Source organism: Nicotiana tabacum, chromosome 16 (genome assembly GCF_000715075.1).
Source record: "Nicotiana tabacum cultivar K326 chromosome 16, ASM71507v2, whole genome shotgun sequence".
NCBI lineage: Eukaryota > Viridiplantae > Streptophyta > Magnoliopsida > Solanales > Solanaceae > Nicotiana > Nicotiana tabacum.
Window position 1 is genome coordinate 141,212,749 of NC_134095.1, and position 19,242 is coordinate 141,231,990.

Genomic DNA, 19,242 nt, shown 5'->3' on the forward strand with positions numbered 1-19,242 from the left:
CGTGCCTGATTCTCTGTATGTGTTGCTGTGTTACCCAAGCTTATATCCTTCATCCAATAGTTTTCACACATCCCATTTGTTCCCAGATTTGGACATTTTACTCCCCTGCAGTTTGTGTTGTATCTGGGCAGCAATGTGCTTCTCCTCCCTTCTATGCTTATGCCTACCTTCGATTTTCTTCCAGTGGAATGAGTACATAGTACTGATACCACCAGCTGGAAGTTCCTCAAATAATAGGGCATATAGACAATAACTATTCCTGCAAAAAAGAAAACGATGTTAGTATAAAAATTCATCAACATACTCTCTTCCCTAAGGATTTGAGTATGTTGATATATCAAAATATGCTCTAGTTCTCCTTCTCTCCATTGGCCTCCTTTTCCTCAATTTCTTGCCACCCTTACTCGAATGTATGGACATTGCATCTTATCCTCGTTCACCAATCTTCTACCTTGTGAATCAAGTTGCCAAAAATCATGACATTCAATATTTCCTTCTTCAAGAGCATAATTGGCAAGGTGATCTGCCAATCTATTTCCCTCCCTAAATATATGAGTGATTTTAAAGTCAATTCCCTCTTTCAACTGCATAATTTCCTCCACTTGATCGGCTATGCACCATGGTGGTTTCCATATTCCTTCAACTATGTTCTTTGGAAACATTGAATCTGTTTCCAACCAAATAAAACTATTGTTGTACAACCTACAATATCTCAAAGCTTCCACAATTGTAATTGCTTCTACTTCTGTGTTTGTCCCTTCAGCTATTTCCCTTCCAAGAGCATAAATAATCTCCCCTCCTTCATCTCTCACACTGAAACCAATTGCACTTCTCCCCGGATTTCCTTTAGATGCTCCATCTGAATTTACTTTGATCCAGCCCTCCATTGGATGTTCCCATATCACTTTTTGGTATTTCAGCCTTGGTGTGTAATTCTCCATCATGGTTATCAAGTCCTGCCACCTGTGAGGAACCTGTAGGCCAGGTTTCCTTGTTTGAACAAGGCATTGGAGATCAGTTGAAACCTGATATATAACTCTGCTTACTGATACTTGGTCCCCATCTTTTAAAGCATTTCTTCTTTTTCACAGTTCCCATACAATGCAAGAAGGCAATGCTTGCATAATTGGCTTCAATCTAGGTATAACCTGTGCAGTCCAGCACTTAGTTATAGCTTGATGCAGTGTCAAGCCCTCCACAACAATGCTTGCTCTAGATAAAAAATACTTCCATACCACAACTGCAGCATTACATGGATTCTTGACGAGGTTCTACACAACACCAACATTTGGAAGGCATAAAATACCCCAACCTACGCATAAAATCATCCAAAGGCAACTTAGGTTTCCACACCTTCCACATAAAGAATGCAATTTTGAATGGTAACCCCTTCACCCATATCATTTTATAAGCTACTCTAGGCTCATCTCTCCTCCTAATATATTACCAAGAGTATCTTATAGTAAAATATCCTCTAGGATCAAACATCCAATATGGTATGTCAATGTCAGCTTCCACGACTGGAGGTCTGATCCTTTCGATAATGTGAGTAGCATACTCTTCAGGTAAAATTTCCATCAGCTTTTCCATATTCCATCCACCATCAGCCAGTACATCATATACATTGTGTGTATTCTCATCTACTCCAAACTCAGGAGGGACAAGAAAGTATAATGCTCCCAGACCTGTCCAATTGTCGAACCAAAAAAGAGAGGATCCCATTTTTGGATTCCACTTAATGTGTTGTTCAATTGCATCTCTGCACTCTAACATCTTCCTCCAAACATGTGAACCTCTCCTCCATGGAACAATTAATGTATTGAATTTTTTACAATACTTCTGGCACGTGAATGAGCTCCAAAGGCTTGGTTTTGTACGAAAATTCCACCACAGCTTGCAGAAGAGTGCTTTTGATACATCATGTAAAGACCTGAAGCCTATTCCTCCTTCTCCACAAGGCATACATAAGGTATTCCATGATGCCCAATGTCTACTGCTTCCTCCAATAGAACTGCTCCAAAAGAATTGAGCAAAACGTTTATGAAGCTTGTTTATTACATAACCTAGAGGATTCACAGCTGATAACAAATGTATTGGCATGCTCTGCAGTACATGAGCAATTAGTATTGCCCTTACTCCTATTGACAATAGTTTTTCCTTCCATTACTGTAGCTTGTCAAGTACTTTGGTAATAAGTCCTCCATAATAATCCATCCTCCTTCTTGAATAGAATATAGGGCAACCTAGATATGTGAAAGGGAAGTTCTGCCTCCCTATGCCTGTAATCCTCTCCACCTTGCTAACCACATCCATACTAGTAGAATGATGCATGTACACAGCTGATTTACCTTTGTTTACCTTCTATCCAGATGCTACTTCATATGAATTTAATATCTCCATCACCAGCTGTAGTGAAGTAGCATCAGAGGACGAAAACATAATTGTATCATCTGCATACGCCAAGTGATTTATTTTTGGACTCCACTTTGGCATTCCAAATCCACAAAAATACAGGTTCAAGTGCAAAGCGTTCAGACCCCTCGATAATGCCTCTGCTGCCAATATAAACAATGTAGGTGAGAGTGGATCACCTTGTTTAACCCCTCTTGATGACTTGAAAAGACCATGGGATTGTCTATTTACAAGCACATAATACCAGTTATTCCCTACAATATCAAACACCAAGACAATGAACCTCTCACTAAACCCCAGCTTCCTGAACATTTTGGTCAGAAACAACCATGATAGCCTATCATAGGCTTTCATCATATCTAGCTTAATCACTACATTTGGTCCAACTTTTGTTCTTATCCTGATATCTGTTATTATCTCTTGAGTCAGTAACACATTTTCCACATTACTTCTTCCTTTCACAAAGCCAGCTTGTTCCTTAGAAATCATATTAGGAAGTAATTCAACCAATCTATCATGAATCACCCTTGAGAATATTTTGTTGACAAAGTTACTTAGGATGATAGGCCTCATATCTGAAAAGCTGAATATTTCCTTCTTTTTTGGTAGGAGTACCAAATTTATATGAGTCACACACTTTGGTAATTGCCTTCCACAGAAAAAAACCTTAACCATCTGAACAATATCTTCCCCAATTATGTCCCAGCATGAATGATAAAAGGCTCATATAAATCCATCTAGACCACCTACAGAATCTCCATTAAGGCCAAAGACTGCTGCCTTGATTTCTACTGTAGTTGGCATGCTATTTAATTTTTCATTCTACTCCTCATTTACCAGACAAGGCACCTGGTCAATAATACCAAAGGCATTTGGAACCACAGTTTCAGTAAATTGATCCTTGTAAAAGTTGATAGCTTCTTCTGCTATTTGATCCTCCTCCTCCAATGAATTGCCCATACTATTTTGGATTCTACTAATTTTTAATCTTTTCCTTCTACCATTTACCTGAGCATGGAAGAACTTAGTGTTCCTATCACCATGCTTAAACCAAAGCATACCAGATTTTTGCTTCCAAAAGGCTTCTTCAATTGCAAGATATCTGATGAGCTGAGCTTGGACCAAGTGTAACCTTTCCCTATTCTGTTGAGTTGGCCTTGCTTCAAATTGTCTCTCATGTACCAGAAACACTTCTTCCAAGATTGCAATCCTTTGAAATGTATCCCCATATGTAGATTTACTCCAACTAGACAAAGCCTTCTTCAATTTCTTCAGTTTATGATTGAACAGAATGAATGGATCTGCACTAAAATCTGCCTGCCAATTAGCTTTCACTACTGATTTAAACGTCTCATGCTTCACCCAAAAATTAAGGAACCTAAAAGGTTTCTTAATTGGAGGAGTTTCAATATCACACTTTATAAGCATAGGACAATGATCAGATCCTATCTTGGATAGATGTGTGATTTCTACACCTGGGAACCTCTGCTGAAACTCTAAGTTTGCAAGACATCTATCTAACCTCTTGAAAATACAATCTTCCTCTGCCCTGCCATTCCACCATGTAAAAATACTACCTTTAAAACCAAGATATGAAAGGTTACATGTTGTAATGCAATGTCTGAAGTCATCAACTTCGTTTATAGACACTGTAAACCTCCAAACTTTTCTTCTTCATCCCATATTACATTGAAATCACCCCCACCAACCATGGAATTGTCATGTCACTAGCCATAGCATACAGAGAATCCCATAGTTCTATTCTTTCTACAGCATCACACTTTGCATAAACTACTGTGAGCATAAGTGTCACATGAGTTTATGTATGAAACAACCTCAAAGTCAATTATTGCACCATATTATATACTATCTCCACATCATACACTTCATCAATAAATGCCCAAATCTTGTTGGAGACATTCACCACTACTGTAGCTAAGCCGATCCTCCTTCTGTAGCCTTCCATTTTTCTTGACTGTTGCATTGGTTCTAGAATACCTATAAATTCAAAGTGTTGTCTTCTATGCATTGTAATAAGCCTTTCAAAGGATTGCATCGTATTTACTAACCTTACATTCCATATGATTTCCTTCATTATTGAGCACTTGATTTATTTAATGTTCTTCTAGTTTGAACTCCATTTGATGGCAGACTGGATGTATCCTTTGGTGCCTTCTTTTTCCCTTTAGCTGCTGATTTTACCTTCTCCAAATGTCTGGGAGAAAGGTCTCCTTGCCTGGCCACATTTCGAAAATTCTGAGCAATGGATTCATCATCATAATCAACACTTGTAGTTTCCCTATGCTCCTCTCCTCCTTGATCATTAAACACTGCTGCTATTTGTATGTTAGACTTATTGGTTCTAACTTCTAATGCTTGATCTACTGGTATATTCTGCTCTCCCTCTTGATTAACTTCCAATGGAATAGTGCTTCCATCAGTAGTTGCTACTTGTGTATTAGCCAACTGCTTAGTCCCAAAGGATGCACTCTCCCTAACTTCCTGTTGTGAAACACTATGTCTCCCAGTTCCACATGGATCTCCCATGTTTACATCCATATCTTTAGGATTTACTGTACTTATATTAGGATATTCAGCAACTGTTTGGCTTACATCACTATTATCCTTCTTGCTTTGTACATCATCTCCATTGTTGAGCCCTGCCTCATCAATATTCTTGATTGCATCTCCATTCACACTTTGTTCCTCCTCTTGTACATCCACATCTGAATCCCTATCAACTTGTACTCCATCAGGAACTACCCCTTCATCTGGATCTTCTTCAATTTGGTTGTTCCACAACTTACCTCATAACCATTGAACTCTGTCTTTGCTTTGAAATTCCTCATTCCTTGACACAACAGCAGCAACAACATTTATGTTTGTTATGTTTTAGCCAATTCTCCTTCCACTCTAGTATCCTGATAGGGGATGTCTTGACATGAAGTATTAATATCTGCCACATTTCCTCCAAATGTTCTCTGTACCCAATCAGCTGTTGTTTCATTAATTCTCACTCCTACTGTAGCCAATTGCTGTCCATTTGCCATAGGATTAAACTTAGGAGCTGAAGGATTCAGCATTTTCCCACTGCCAGTATTATTATTCTTAGGACTGTGACATTTTCCTTGATTTCCTCCTTTAACGGGCGAAACTTTGTCTAGCTGAATGACTTCTTGTACCTCATCAATCACAGCTAAAAGCTTATTCTGTACAGTCTCTTGACCACCTATAGATTCCTGAACCTCACTATCACCAACTGCTACTTCTTCCTCAACTCCCAACAAAGCAAATTTGTTTCCTACCTGTACCTGTTGACCTTCCATCTGATTAGTTGGAACAATTTCCTTTCCAGTTGTTGCTTGAATCTCCTTCTATTGGTTTTGTTTCTTTGCACGATTATCCCTGACCTCCTTCTACTACTCCTTACCCTTATCATTAATATTACCTACAACGTTTCCACTCGATAAACTCATTAGAGGGACTTGTTGGTTCTGACTTGCAACACCATTACCTTGTTCAATTCCTGCCTCATTACCCACCAGCTGATCAGTAGCCTTAGACTCCATAAGTTCAGGGTGAAACCTCCAACATTCTATCATGTCATAGCCTTGCAATTTACACTCTTTACAATATTTGGATAAATAATCATACTTAATATTTACCCATTCAGTTCTACCATCCCCAGTTGATTCACTCACTATATCCATACGTACCTTCTTAGGAAGATCAGATAAGAGATCAACTAGCACCTTCACACGTGCACAACTAGGCCTAGTTTTGTTCACTGTTTCCATGTTAAGGTGTAGTGGTTTACCAATTGATGAAGCTAATGAAAAAAGACATTTCTTGACAAAATAAGTAGGCAACAAGTTAGGAAAGGAAATCCATGCCATTACCTTTGATGTCTCTTCTCCGACCTTAAATTTGTGATCGTATATCAAGGTCCTCCACTGGTACTCATTACCAAACTTGTCCTTAACATAGTACACTCCTTTTGAAGAAAAATCCACAAAATCTTGCCAAAGAGACAGTCTAATTAACACATGACTATCTCTAAGGTAACCTATAGTGCATTCTCCTTTAATTACACATTGCATTGGAACTACGCGACGCAACTCATTAATCTCCGGCCATCCATAAGAAAATTTGCACACTACAGCATATTGTAGGTCTTCGATAACATTCATTCTTTCGACCTCAGCTTCAGTAAACTTCACCACATGCTGTCCATTAATCACATTGGCTTGACGCAGTAGTATTAGTTCAACAGCTGAAACTCGTTCCTGCATGGTACTGTTCATTGTCGATGGTTTGAGAATTTTAGAATAATCTAGTGGATGGGGATTGTTGATAGGGGTCGTGGTGGTTTGGGCGATGGTGGGAGGGGGCTGACCAGCCGGAAAAGATGGCTGGCTGGCTGCCGGCCGGTATGGCCATAGAAGGAGCTGCGAATGTTTCTCTCTCTTGTCGCCTATTTCTGTCGCCAGAGCCTCTCTCTCTAAAATCTATTTGGATTTTCTTTTTGACCCTAGTAAGTATCAAGTCAACCTCTCGTCTCTACTTCTTCGAGATTAGACGGGATACTTACTAGGTACATATTGTTTATGTACTCATACTACACTTCTGTACTTAATTGTACAGGATCTGAGGCAGGTACATCTGGCTATCAGTCTGGTGCGCATCCCTGATCATAGTCCGAGACTTCCACAGTGAACTACTCCCTTCCTGTGCCGTTCAGCAGCTTGATGGAGTCTTTCTTTACTTTTTGTTGTCTATTCTATTTCGGACAGTATGATAGATTTATTCTTTTGTATATTCTACTAGTTGCCCACAACTTATGACACCAGGTCTTGGCACACACATTAGTAGACTATTCTTTTGGGAATTGTATAATTACTTTTGGTACATTACCGGTTATTACTTGTTTTATCCTTAACTTAAGAAATTGCGGCACTTACTTTGGTAAAAGTAAAATGGACACTTATTTATATTTCCGCGTTGGCTTGCCTGACAATGGTGTTGGGCGACATCACGACCTATAATGAAAATGTGCCGTGACAACATGGTATTAGAGCACTAGGTTCATGTAGGTCTCACAAGTCATGGACAAACCTAATAGAGTCTTGCGGATCGGTACAGAGACGTATGTATTTATCTTCGAGAGACTATAGGGTGTTAGGAAAACTACTCTTTATTCATTTCTTATCGTGCAGTGGTTGGTATACTAAATTTTCCTCTTCTATTCTCTCACAGATGGTGAGGACACGCACGACTAATGTTCAAGACCCGGGAGGAGCTGCTCCCCCCGTTGCTAGAGGCCGAGGTAGAGGCCAGGGGAGGGCACCGGCCCAAGGTAGGGGACGAGGGCGCCCCAGAGCTGTTCCAGTAGCACCACCAGCAGATCCTACGGGAGATCCTATCATCAAGGAGCAGGGCGAGGTGCCCGTAGCTGATCCTACCCTAGCGAACTTTATGACATCACCAGGTTTCGAGGAGATCATGGGTCGTATGTTGCGGTTCATGGATTCCATGACTCAAGCTAGTTTATTTCCAGCAGATCCAGCTACATCACATGTAGAAGGGGGAGAATAGAGCCCTAATACTCAGGCTCCTGGTCATGTAGCTACTGTGTATCAAACTCCAGGTGCACTACCCGCAGATGGGGCCCAACCAGTTGCTGCAGTGGCGCCCCAGCCCAGACCAGCTACGGATGGCGACCTGTAGAAGTTGTTCGATAGATGGACTAGACTTTACCCTCCTGTCTTCGGGGATGAGCATCATGAGGATGCCCGGGACTTCATAGATAGGTGCAGGGACAGACTACACAACATGAGGATGTTGACGTCGCATGGGGTTGACTTTACTACTTTTCAGCTAGAGGGCAGGGCCCGTAGATAGTGGCAGGCCAGCAGGTTCCCCTCCCATCACTTGGGGTCAGTTCACACAGTTATTCTTGGAAAGGTATATTCCACCCTCTAAGAGGGAAGAGTTGCGATATTAGTTTGAGCAGCTTTAGTAGGGTCAGATGTCTGTGACCAATTATGAGGCGAGGATCTCTGAGTTGTCTCGCCATGCACTCATGATACTTCCCACGGATGCAGAGAGAGTGCGAAGATTTGTTGCGGGGTTACACCCCGGTATTCGAGCTAGCATGGTCCGAGAGGTGGGATGGGTACTGAGTATCAGCTAGTGGTAGAGATTGCTCGCAGGATTGAGGGTAGAGAGCAGATTCAACAGGACAAGTGGGCCTGGTTTTCTGAAGAGTTTAGAGGTGCCCCAGCCAGGGGTAAAGGTCACTTCGGGAGGGGTTAGCCCAGCAGGCCCCCGTATTCAGCACCACCACCACCTCCCCGAGGTGCTCTAGTGAGGCCTTATTTCAGTGCGATGCCGAAGAGTTCTTACCGTCCACCAGCTATTCAGGGTTCCTTCGGCAGGTATTCTGATCATCAGGGTTCTTCCAGTGCTTACTTCAGTTCCATGCCAAAGAGTACATATCACCCACCAACCATTCAAGGTTCTTCTAGTGGATATTCGGGTCAGCAGGCTCAGACTTCATGACAACAGGCTATGGTAACGAGAGGGTGCTACAAGTGTAGAGATTCGAGTCACATGAAGAGGACCTGCCCCAGACTTTGGGGCAAGGCAATACAGCAGGGTCAGCAGCCCATGATTCCAGCACCGGTTGCCCAGCCTCCTAAAGGCGGGGGACAGATGGGTAGAGTCCGTCCTAGAGGTGAAGGCCAGTCAGGGAGAGGTCAGTCAGCCACTGCTCGGTTAGGTGGAGGCTAGCCAGCCGATGCTCCAGCCAGATTCTGTGCCCTTCCGGCTAGGCCAGATGCATTGGCCTTAGATGCCATCATCACAGGTATTGTTTTTGTCGGTGGTAGAGATGCTTCGGTATTATTTGATCTAGGGTCTACCTATTCATATGTATCATCTCCATCTGCTCGTTTCCTGGTAATTTCTCCTGAGCCTTTGGGCACTCCTGTTCATGTGTCCACTCATATGGGCAATTTTGTGGTTGTGGATTGGATTTACCGGCCCTGTGTGGTCACATTCTGTGGTTTCGAGACTAAAGCGGATCTCATGTTGCTTGATATGGTCTACTTTGAGGTCATCCTAGGCATGGATTGGTTATCTCTATATCACACCATCCTAGATTGCCATACCAAGACTATTACATTAGCAATGCTAGGGTTTCCAAGATTGGAGTAGAAGGGTTCCACAGTTGATACATCTCGTTGGGTTATCTCTTTCCTGAAGGCTTGGAATATGGTCAAGAAGGGGTGTTTAGATTATCTAGCTTATGTTCGGGACACCACCGCAGAGTCTCCAACGATTGATTCAGTTCTAGTAGTTCGGGAGTTCGCCGATGTGTTTTCTTCTGGTCTTCCTAGCATGCCACTAGAGCACGATATTGATTTCTGTATTGACTTGGCTCTAGGAACCCAACCTATATCTATCCCACCGTACCGTATGGCTCCTAAAGAGTCGAAGGAGTTGAAGGAGCAGCTTGAGAAGTTGTTAGCAAAGGGGTTTGTTAGACCTAGTGTATCACCTTGGGGTGCACCAGTGTTATTTGTGAAGAAGAAGGATGGGACTATGCGGATGTCAATTAATTACCGCCAGTTGAACAAAGTCACCATCAAGAACAAGTATCCATTGCCTCATATCGACGATTTGTTTGACCAGTTGCAGGGTGTTAGGGTGTTCTCTAAGATCGACTTGAGGTCAGGGTATCATCAGCTAAAGATTCGGGACTCGAATGTTCCGAAAACTTCATTCCGGACTAGATATGGCCATTATGAGTTTTTGGTGATGTTCTTTGGCTTGACTAATGCCCCAACAATATTTATGGACTTGATGAACATGATGTTCAGACCTTATATTGATTCCTTTGTCATCGTCTTCCTTGAAGACATCTTGATATACTCGCGTAGCTTGGGAGAGCACGAGCAACATTTGAGAGTAGTGCTTCAAATCTTGCTAGAGCAGAAGCTATATGCTAAGTTCTTCAAGTGTGAGTTTTGGCTAGAGTCAGTTGCATTATTGGGGCATGTTGTGTCAGGAGAGAGTATTAAGGTGGATCCCAGGAAGATTGAGGCAGTTTAGAGTTGGCCACATCCTACTTCCATGACCGAGATCAGGAGTTTCCTGGAGTTAACAGGCTATTAAAAACGATTTGTGCAGGGCTTTTCATCTATTGCATCACCTCTGACCAGATTGAACTAGAAGGGCGCTCCTTTTTCTTAGTCCGATAATTGTGAAGAGAGCTTTCAAAAGCTCAAGACAGCTTTGACTACGACACCAGTTCTTGTATTGCCTTCTGATTCGGGGATGTACACGATATATTATGACACTTCATGTGTTGGATTGGGATGTGTATTGATGTAGGAGGGGTGAGTTATTGCATATGCGTCACGTCAACTGAAGATTCATGAGAAGATTTATCATGTGCATGATCTAGAGTTGGCCGCGATTGTTCATGCTCTTAAGGTATGGAGGCATTATTTGTATGAGGTGTCATGTGAGGTTTATACTGATCATCACAGCTTACAACATTTGTTCAAGCAGAAGGATCTTAATTTGAGGCAACGCAGGTGGCTTGAGTTACTGAAGGATTATGAAATCACCATTCTTTATCATCTGGGCAAGGCAAATATGGTCGTGGATGCCTTAAGAAGGAAAGCAGAGAGTATGGGTAGCTTGGCATTCGTTCTACCAGAGGAGAGGCCACTAGCTTTGGACATTCAGTCCTTGGCTAACAGACTTGTGAGGTTGGATATTTTAGAGCCTAGCCGAGTTCTTGTTGCTCAGTCTTCATTATTGTGGCAGATCAAGGCCCGATAGTTCGAAGATCCACACTTGGCGGTTCTTGGAGAGACAGTGCTACAGGGTAATGCCAAGGAGGTTTCTATTGGCGAGGATGGCGTTTTGCGACTCTAGGGTCGCCTATGTGTTCCTAATGTTAATGGTCTGAGAGAGAGGATTCTAGAGGAGGCACACAGTTCATGATATTCCATTCATCCGGGAGCTACGAAGATGTATCGTGACTTGAGACATCATTATTGGTGGCGGAGGATGAAAAAAGACATAGTGGAGTATGTGGCTAGGTGTTTGAATTGCCATCAGGTCAAGTATGAACACCAGAGGCCGGGTGGCCTACTTCAGCAGATGTCTATACCAGAGTGGAAGTGGGAGCACATCACCATGGATTTCGTAGTTGGGTTGCCGTGGACCTTGCGGAAGTTTGATTCAGTATGGGTCATTGTTGAGGTTGACCAAGTCGGCCCACTTCATTCTAGTGGTGACTACTTATACTTCAGAGAGGTATGCTCAGATTTACATTGGGAGATAGTCAGGTTGCACGGTGTGCCTATTTCCATCATATCAAATAGAGGCCCTCAGTTCACTTCCTATTTCTGGAGAGCTGTTCAGAGTAAGTTGGGGACCCGCGTGGAGCTTAGCACAAGATTCTACCCTCAGACAGACGGGCAGTCGGAGCGGACAGTTCAGATCTTGGAGGACATGCTTAGAGCATGTGTGATTGATTTTGGAGGACAGTGGGATCAGTTCTTACCCTTGGCAGAGTTTGCTTACAACAACTATCAGTCCAGCATAGAGATGGCTCCATTCGAGGCTTTATATGGTCCACGGTGTCGTTCTCCTATCGGGTGGTTTGAGCCTGGTGAGGCTAAGTTATATGGTACGGACTTGGTGCAAGATGCCTTGGACAAGGTAAAATTGATTTAGGAGAGGCTTCACACAGCACAGTCCAGACAGAAGAGTTACGCGGATCAGAAGGCGCGTGATGTATCATTCATGGTTGGCGAGAAGGTCCTCTTGAAAGTCTCGCCAATGAAAGGTATTATGAGGTTCGGGAAGAAGGGCAAGTTGAGCCCAAGATTCGTTGGCCCCTTTGAGGTGTTGAGGCGAGTCGAAGAGGATGCTTACGAGCTTGCTTTACCCCCAGCTTATCGGGAGTTCATCCATTTTTCCACGTGTCCATGCTTCGAAGGTATCATGCCAACTTGTCCCATATGTTGGACTTCGGTACTGTGAGCACGTGATTTTTTCTTCGTGAAAACTACTCCAAAAGAAATCGAAATAAAACAAAATTCTCTTGGTGTACAATTTTTAGGATTTGCGTGGCAGTTTTTAATAATTATTTGTGTTTTTGTCCGTAAATGTTTACCTTGTTGTAGTTAATTGAAAAATAAAAAAAATAAAATAAAAAATACAGGTTGTATGCATATTTATAATTTAATTATGCATTTAAGAATTAATTAAACCGTATGTTAGCTCTAAAAAGAAAATCACAAAAATATGTGTTTTATTCTATTTGTTGTCATTGTGTGATTTTATTTTAAGGTTTTAATTTGTGTGTTAATTGTTGTAAGTGTTAATTAATATTTGTGTAGTTGTATTTAGATTTTACAATTTAATTAGGAATTGTGTTAAAATTAGGAATTAAAGAAGGAAAAGGAAAAGAGTTCAAAAAAAATGAAGAAAATTCGGATTGGGCCACAAGGTTTAAAATGAAATTGGGCCCAAATCAATACCAATGCATGACCCAATCTATTGTCTGGTCTCAGATAACCCCAAACGACGCCGTATTGGCGTCTCAAATCTGAGCCGTTGATCAAAATGGATCGAACGATCCAGTTCAGCCCCTGCATTGTTGAAACGACACCGTTTCAAATGTTCAATCCGAGCCATCCATTTTCTTTGATCCAAAGGCCTCAAGGCCTCACCACGACCCGATCAACTTCACCCCGGGCCAACCCATTCCCCAACTTAAACCAAACGGTGTCGTCCCCTTTAAGTGAATTGATCCAGGCCGTGGATCGTGATTGATCCAACGGCCAAGAGCAAACCACACCTCCCCTATATAAACTCAACCTCCTAACCCAGCCTCCTAACTAAACACCCCCCTCGTCTTCCTGTTCATCATCGTCTCTGAGACGATGCCCCCCAAACCCTAGCCGCCTTAGCTCCCCTTCGCCTGAAACCCGGAGGCAACTACGCCGCCGGCCACCACCTTAACACCCCTGAGCCATCTGACCACCCTCATTACAGATCCAGTACCTGTTGGCTTCGAATCTTCCTGAAACTCCTCAAATCTTCTTTTGAAGATTCGAGCCAAACATGAACTTACCCAGATCCGTTCCAAATTCATACCAGGTGACCCCCAGGCCTCCCTCACCCCTAAACTACCACTGGTTCCCTTCGAATCTGACCAGAAACCTTCAAGCCCCAAATCGACTGTGTGAACCTTAAAAAATCCAGAACCTTGGGGTCTATCCGATTAAATGAAGGGTTGGGGTCTAATAGACCTTAATCGAGGTATTCTCAATTGAGAATACTTCGATTAAAGTCCGTTCGACCTCAAAGAGGTCAAGTCCGGTTCGAGACCGGGTCATTTCATTTTTTTAAGATTTAGAGGTATTTTTCCTTTCCTTCTTTCTGTTCATGTATTCTATGTGTATCTCGTTGCTTATTTTAGTAGTTTGCGTGATTTTTCTACTTTTTTTAATTAATTCTGTTTCATCTTCAATAGACCTTTTTATTTGGTCCAAATCTGTCATTTGTTTATGTTTGATGTAATTATTATGTGTGTAATCGATTAATAAGTTGCGTCGATTAGTTAGTTTCCAGTTAATCCATGATTCTGGCAATAACACTGAAATTAGTCGAATTGTCTATTTCTTTGTTGCTGATTTGCTCAGTGTCAGTTATAATACGTAATCGACTAATTAAGCTTCATTGATTAGGTCGTTCGTATAGTTTGAATCATTCGGCATTCTGTTGTTTATAGTTTTCAAATTGTTAGTTATCCGATTAATTCAGATTCTGTTTTGATTAGGAGCATTGTTCTGAATTCCTGGAACCTTTATATTTGTTGTATTTTCTGTCTTAAAGTACTAGCTGAATTGGTTATAGCTGTAATCAAATCAGTTTTGGGTTAATTGTTAGTTAAACAGATTTCAAAATTAAGTTTTTAATACAGTTGAATAGTTGTATTAGGAGTCAGTAATATTAAGGGGTTTTCAGGGCTGATTTGGGAATGAAACAGTTAGGTTTATATTTTAGTGTTAGTGCTTTGTTAATGGGATATTAATTAATACACTAATGGGGAACAAAAGGAAATGGGGGGCTGAATTTAAGGAAAAGCTTTTCTTAGTGGAATGATAGTGGAAAATTCTGATTTGAATAAGGAATAGGGGCGGGCAGTATGTTTGAACAAGGGCAGATTTGTATAAAAAGGGTGTTGGGGAATGACTTTTGAAAAGAAGGGGAAGAGAGTGAGAATTGCAGGAAAAATATTCAGAGCTAAAAGCAAAAGAAAAGACTGTTTTTAGTTAACTCTTAAAAGAATCAGTAAGAGTGGAGAGTCATAAAAAAAGCATTTATTAATTTTCAGATCTAGAGTTCAAAATTAAAAAAATTCCAAAAACCAAAAACAATAAAAATCTAAGAGAAAAACCAAAAATAGGTACTATTCCACTGGAATTTTCAGTTTAGTTTCCAGTTTTTCCTAAGTTCTGGTTTCAGAGACATATATACTGATTTCGAATGGCTTTAGTTCCAATTGAGCTAGATTTCAATTGAGTTTGGGTTTGACTGGAAGTGTTGAGTATTTGTTGGGTAATTGTCAAGGTCATTTGGCCTGTTTCGAAATTGATTCAAGTCGATCTTTCTTTTGTCTGGTTGCAAATTTTCTTCTGGGCTATGTTTTGATTTTCTGGGTTGTGTATTATTGCTGTTTGGTTATCTCAAAGTGCTCTTGATCATCACTGCTCCACTGACCTCCTCTTCTTCTTCTTACATTTCATATATCCAGGTATACATTTGAGCCTGATTCTATGTAGATTTCTTGTTGTAAATGAAAAAATGAAATTGAGGCTGGGCCTCTGCTGTTGCCTTGCGATTTTAGTGGCTTTATCATGTTTAGATAGAATTATATCATTTGTTAGTTCGTTCATAGACTGTATTAGCTTTGGACTATTTAAGTTTATGGACCGTTGAAATCTTGCTGATAAGCTTATGAACTTCATAATTGGCAACGTTAATTTGGCTTAGATATATGCTGGTGTAGTGTAGTATAATGTGAGGTAACTTGATTTGTTTCTCATTAATTGCAAAAAAAACAAGTCAAATGGTTTGGTTTTGATATGCTACTTTCAGTGATCCATTTTTTTTTAATCATGAACTGCTTGAATAATAATTCAGTAATGCTAGATTGAACTGTCCTAAAATCAATAGGGTATTTTAAGTTCAAGCTATTGAGTAGTTCGCATGTAATGTAAATAAAAATTACCTAGTCCAATTGATTAGCTTATTCATGTGAGGCTGACGTTTAGGATCAATACTGTTAAGTTCAATCACCCCCCAGTCTGTGTTCATCTTAGTGACATTCAATAACTCATCAGGAACCATAATAGAAAATGATATAAGTAGGGAATTGAAATTCAAGCGATTAGCATGTTATCAATTTGAACAGTGTCTATTCTATCACAAAAGCAATAAGTGAATTTGGGAACACTTTAGGTCAAGTTTGGGCCATAGCAATTTTAAAATATCGTTGGTATAAGTCTGCTGAAATTCCAGGCCATACAGCCTCGTTTTGCTGATTTGGGGCCTTAGTGATTTAGCGCGGGCCCGGGTCTTGTGCTGAATTCCTTCTCGCTTGGGCCTGGGCCAAAGCCTACATACGGTTGATTTTGGTTATAGATTGGCTAGTGATTCTTACTCTTTGGGCTTCCCTTGGGGCCTAATGACATATTTAGTTTAGACCATCATTTAGTTTGCATTAGATCAATGATATTAACTAAGTAGGATTTTCCTTATTTTTAGAGACAAATAAAAATAGAAAATCATAGTCACTTTAGGTTTGCCCTTTTAAAATAAAAATGAGATGAGCCTCGCCGAATAAACTATAAATTGCGGGGCCCTCAATAAATATTTTACTAATTTTTAGACTTTGGGATGGGCCGTTTTAGTGAATTTCACGGCCTTCCCCAAAATAATAACGCATTAATCTCTTTAGGCGCGTATTTTAATAACATTACATTCCTAAACTCGAGTGCACATTTATGTGACTCAAATCCAAATCCCAATGAAGTCGAAATGTGTCAACAATCACGGGTGCATTTATGTGACGTGATTCGAGACGTGTTTTCACGACGTTGCAATTCTCTTTTAAAATAACAATAATAAAAGCGGCTAAAAGTTAAAATTTGCACATAGACTCATAATTGTTAAAAATCAGATAATTTATGCCAAAGATAACAGTTGAGCGACCGTGCTAGAACCATGGAACTCGGGAATGCCTAACACCTTCTCCCGGGTTAATAGAATTCCTTACTCGGATTTCTGGTGCGCGGACTGTAATACAGAGTCATTCTTTTCCTCGATTCGGGATTCAACCGGTGACTTGGGACACCATAAATCTCCCAAGTGGCGACTCTGAATTAAATAAATAAATCCCGTTTCGATTGTCCTTTAATTGGAATAAACTCCCTTCCGCGCCCCTTTTGCGAGTGGTGCGGGTGAAAAAGGAGGTGTGACAGCTCTGGCGACTCTGCTGGGGAACGAACCCAGAATCTCTGGTTTAGGGTTCAGAATTCGAGATTTGATAAATTGTTATATTTGGATTTATCTGATTTTGTTATATGTTTGGGCCTAATATGCTAAATGTTGCTTTTACCGCTTTGATATTATCTGAACTGTATATAAACTGTTCTGAAACCCTTATCTTCTTACCTCCGGGGATGTGCTTGCTGGTCGAGACTCCCTATTCTGTTAGTGTCAATAACTGAAATAAGAAAGAGGCCGGACAAGTTACTAAGCCGGATGGCCTTTTGGTTTTCGGTACGTAGCCCCTTCCTCGACTCGAGTTGTCCGCTCGTGTACACAGTCTAGAACAAATACCCAGGTTATGAACCTAGAATAACTCAGTTTCATGCCGGATCCCTAGTAGGAACGTTTGTTTGCATCACGTGCATTTGACTTTGGAGGCTCAACACAGGGGTTGGGTCTGTCTAGGACAGGTGCACCAAAAATGAAAATGACCATCTTGATGCATCTTACTTGCTTCTATTTGTGCATTTATTTGCTTCGGACTGGCATGCTGACTGGCTTGTGAATATTTTGAGGAAAGAGAAATATAGGCACGAGGGTTAATCACTTGTTTTGAAAATGATGTCGAAACTCTGTCGAATATTTGAGAAAATGGAAAGAAAAAAAAAGAAAAATAGTTTTATTTGCCAATAAATGAAGTTTTCTTTTTTCAAAATAAGTTTGTTTTATCGGCCAGAACTACGCTTGGTCTGATTCATGCGGGGACATGATACGTAGGCAATCTACATAAGATTCGACCACCACTAAAAGATAAAAAGAAGAGGCAAAGTGAATAAAGAAAGGACATAAGCCGGAATGACGCATGTAGTCAAAGCAAACACATGTTAGAAATGGTTAACTGCCTAGGAACATTGCATTCCCCAATGTGAAATTGCAATATGTGTTAAACTCTAACGCTAACAAGTTTGTTGTTCTATTACCAGAGAAAGAGATTTCAAAATAGTTAGCTCGTTAGAACGTTTTGGCAGATTACCATTACCACACAAGATCAAAGGGCCCATTCCGGAAAATATGTCTAGTTCGGACAAAAGTGCTGAGGAAGAAAAGTCGGAGATGCAAATGATGAAGGAGGAAGTGGACAGGTTGAGACAAGAGATTGCTGGGATGCACCTAGCCTGGGCTAAGGGACAAACACCACCAATACTTCCCCCTACTCCTACCCTTTCACCAGCTCGGACTCCGGAACACCCTTCCACTGGTCCATCAACGAGCTTCCCCATTGCCCAATACTATCAAGGGGAAACTTCCTATAATCCCCAAGCCTCACCACCCAAACAAAACCCTCCTCCACCAACTGTTCCTGTTTTCGTGGCACCTCCACCCGTCACATTGCAAAAATCACCCGAGGAACTAGTGTTTCAAGTTCATGACAACCAGTACTATCCTCCTGAACTCACCTTCATACCACCCGAGCCATACACTTACACCCCTCACCTTCAGGTCCCGACAGAAACTGAGAGGCCAGCTAAGAATCCGGAGTAGGACGAAGTGCTCCGTAAAGTAAAAAGCCTGGAGCAATCCTTCAGGAATATGCATGGATTGGGCAGCCAAGTCAGTGTGGCCTACAAAGATCTGTGTCTCTTCCCCGATGTTCAATTGCCGGCAGGTTTTAAGATGCCAAAGTTTGATCTATATGAAGGGCATGGTGATCCCATGGCGCATCTACGAGGTTTCTGTAGTAAGATGAGAGGGGCAGGTGGAAAGGATGAGTTGCTGATTTCTTATTTCGGTCAAAGTTTAATTGGGTCCGCATTAGAATGGTACACGAGGCAGGATCCTAGCAGGTGGTATACTTGGGACGATCTAGCACAAGCATTTGTAAGTCATTTCCAGTATAATCTTGAGATCGTCCCCGACCGTCTCACACTGTTACAACTTGAGAAAAAGCCCGGAGAGAGCTTCAGGGAATTTGGATTCCGTTGGAGAGAACAAGTAGCAAGAGTCGATCCGCCAATGAGGGAAGGTGAAATGGTGGACTACTTCTTACAAACGTTGGAGCCAACCTACTTTGGTCACCTGGTGACGTCGGTTGGTAAATCTTTCAATGAAGTAGTAAAAATAGGTGGCATGGTTGAAGAGGGACTCAGGTCCAACAAGATAGTGAGTTATTCTGCGATCAAGGCCACAACTCAGGCTATCCAAAGCGGCACGGGAGGTGCGCTCGGGAAAAAGAAGAGAGAAGAG

General features: G+C 41.4%; 1 protein-coding gene across 1 annotated transcript; it reads right to left on the bottom strand.

Annotated features, from left to right (window-relative positions):
- Nucleotides 1-2,361: 2,361 nt before the first annotated feature.
- LOC142170438 (uncharacterized) lies at nucleotides 2,362-4,507 on the bottom strand. Its single transcript, XM_075232346.1, has 5 exons — nucleotides 4,482-4,507; nucleotides 4,331-4,410; nucleotides 4,122-4,206; nucleotides 3,250-3,961; nucleotides 2,362-2,889 (listed from the first exon to the last, which is right to left on the bottom strand). Exons 1-5 carry the CDS (start codon nucleotides 4,505-4,507, stop codon nucleotides 2,362-2,364), a joined length of 1,431 nt encoding a protein of 476 aa, XP_075088447.1.
- Nucleotides 4,508-19,242: the final 14,735 nt, after the last annotated feature.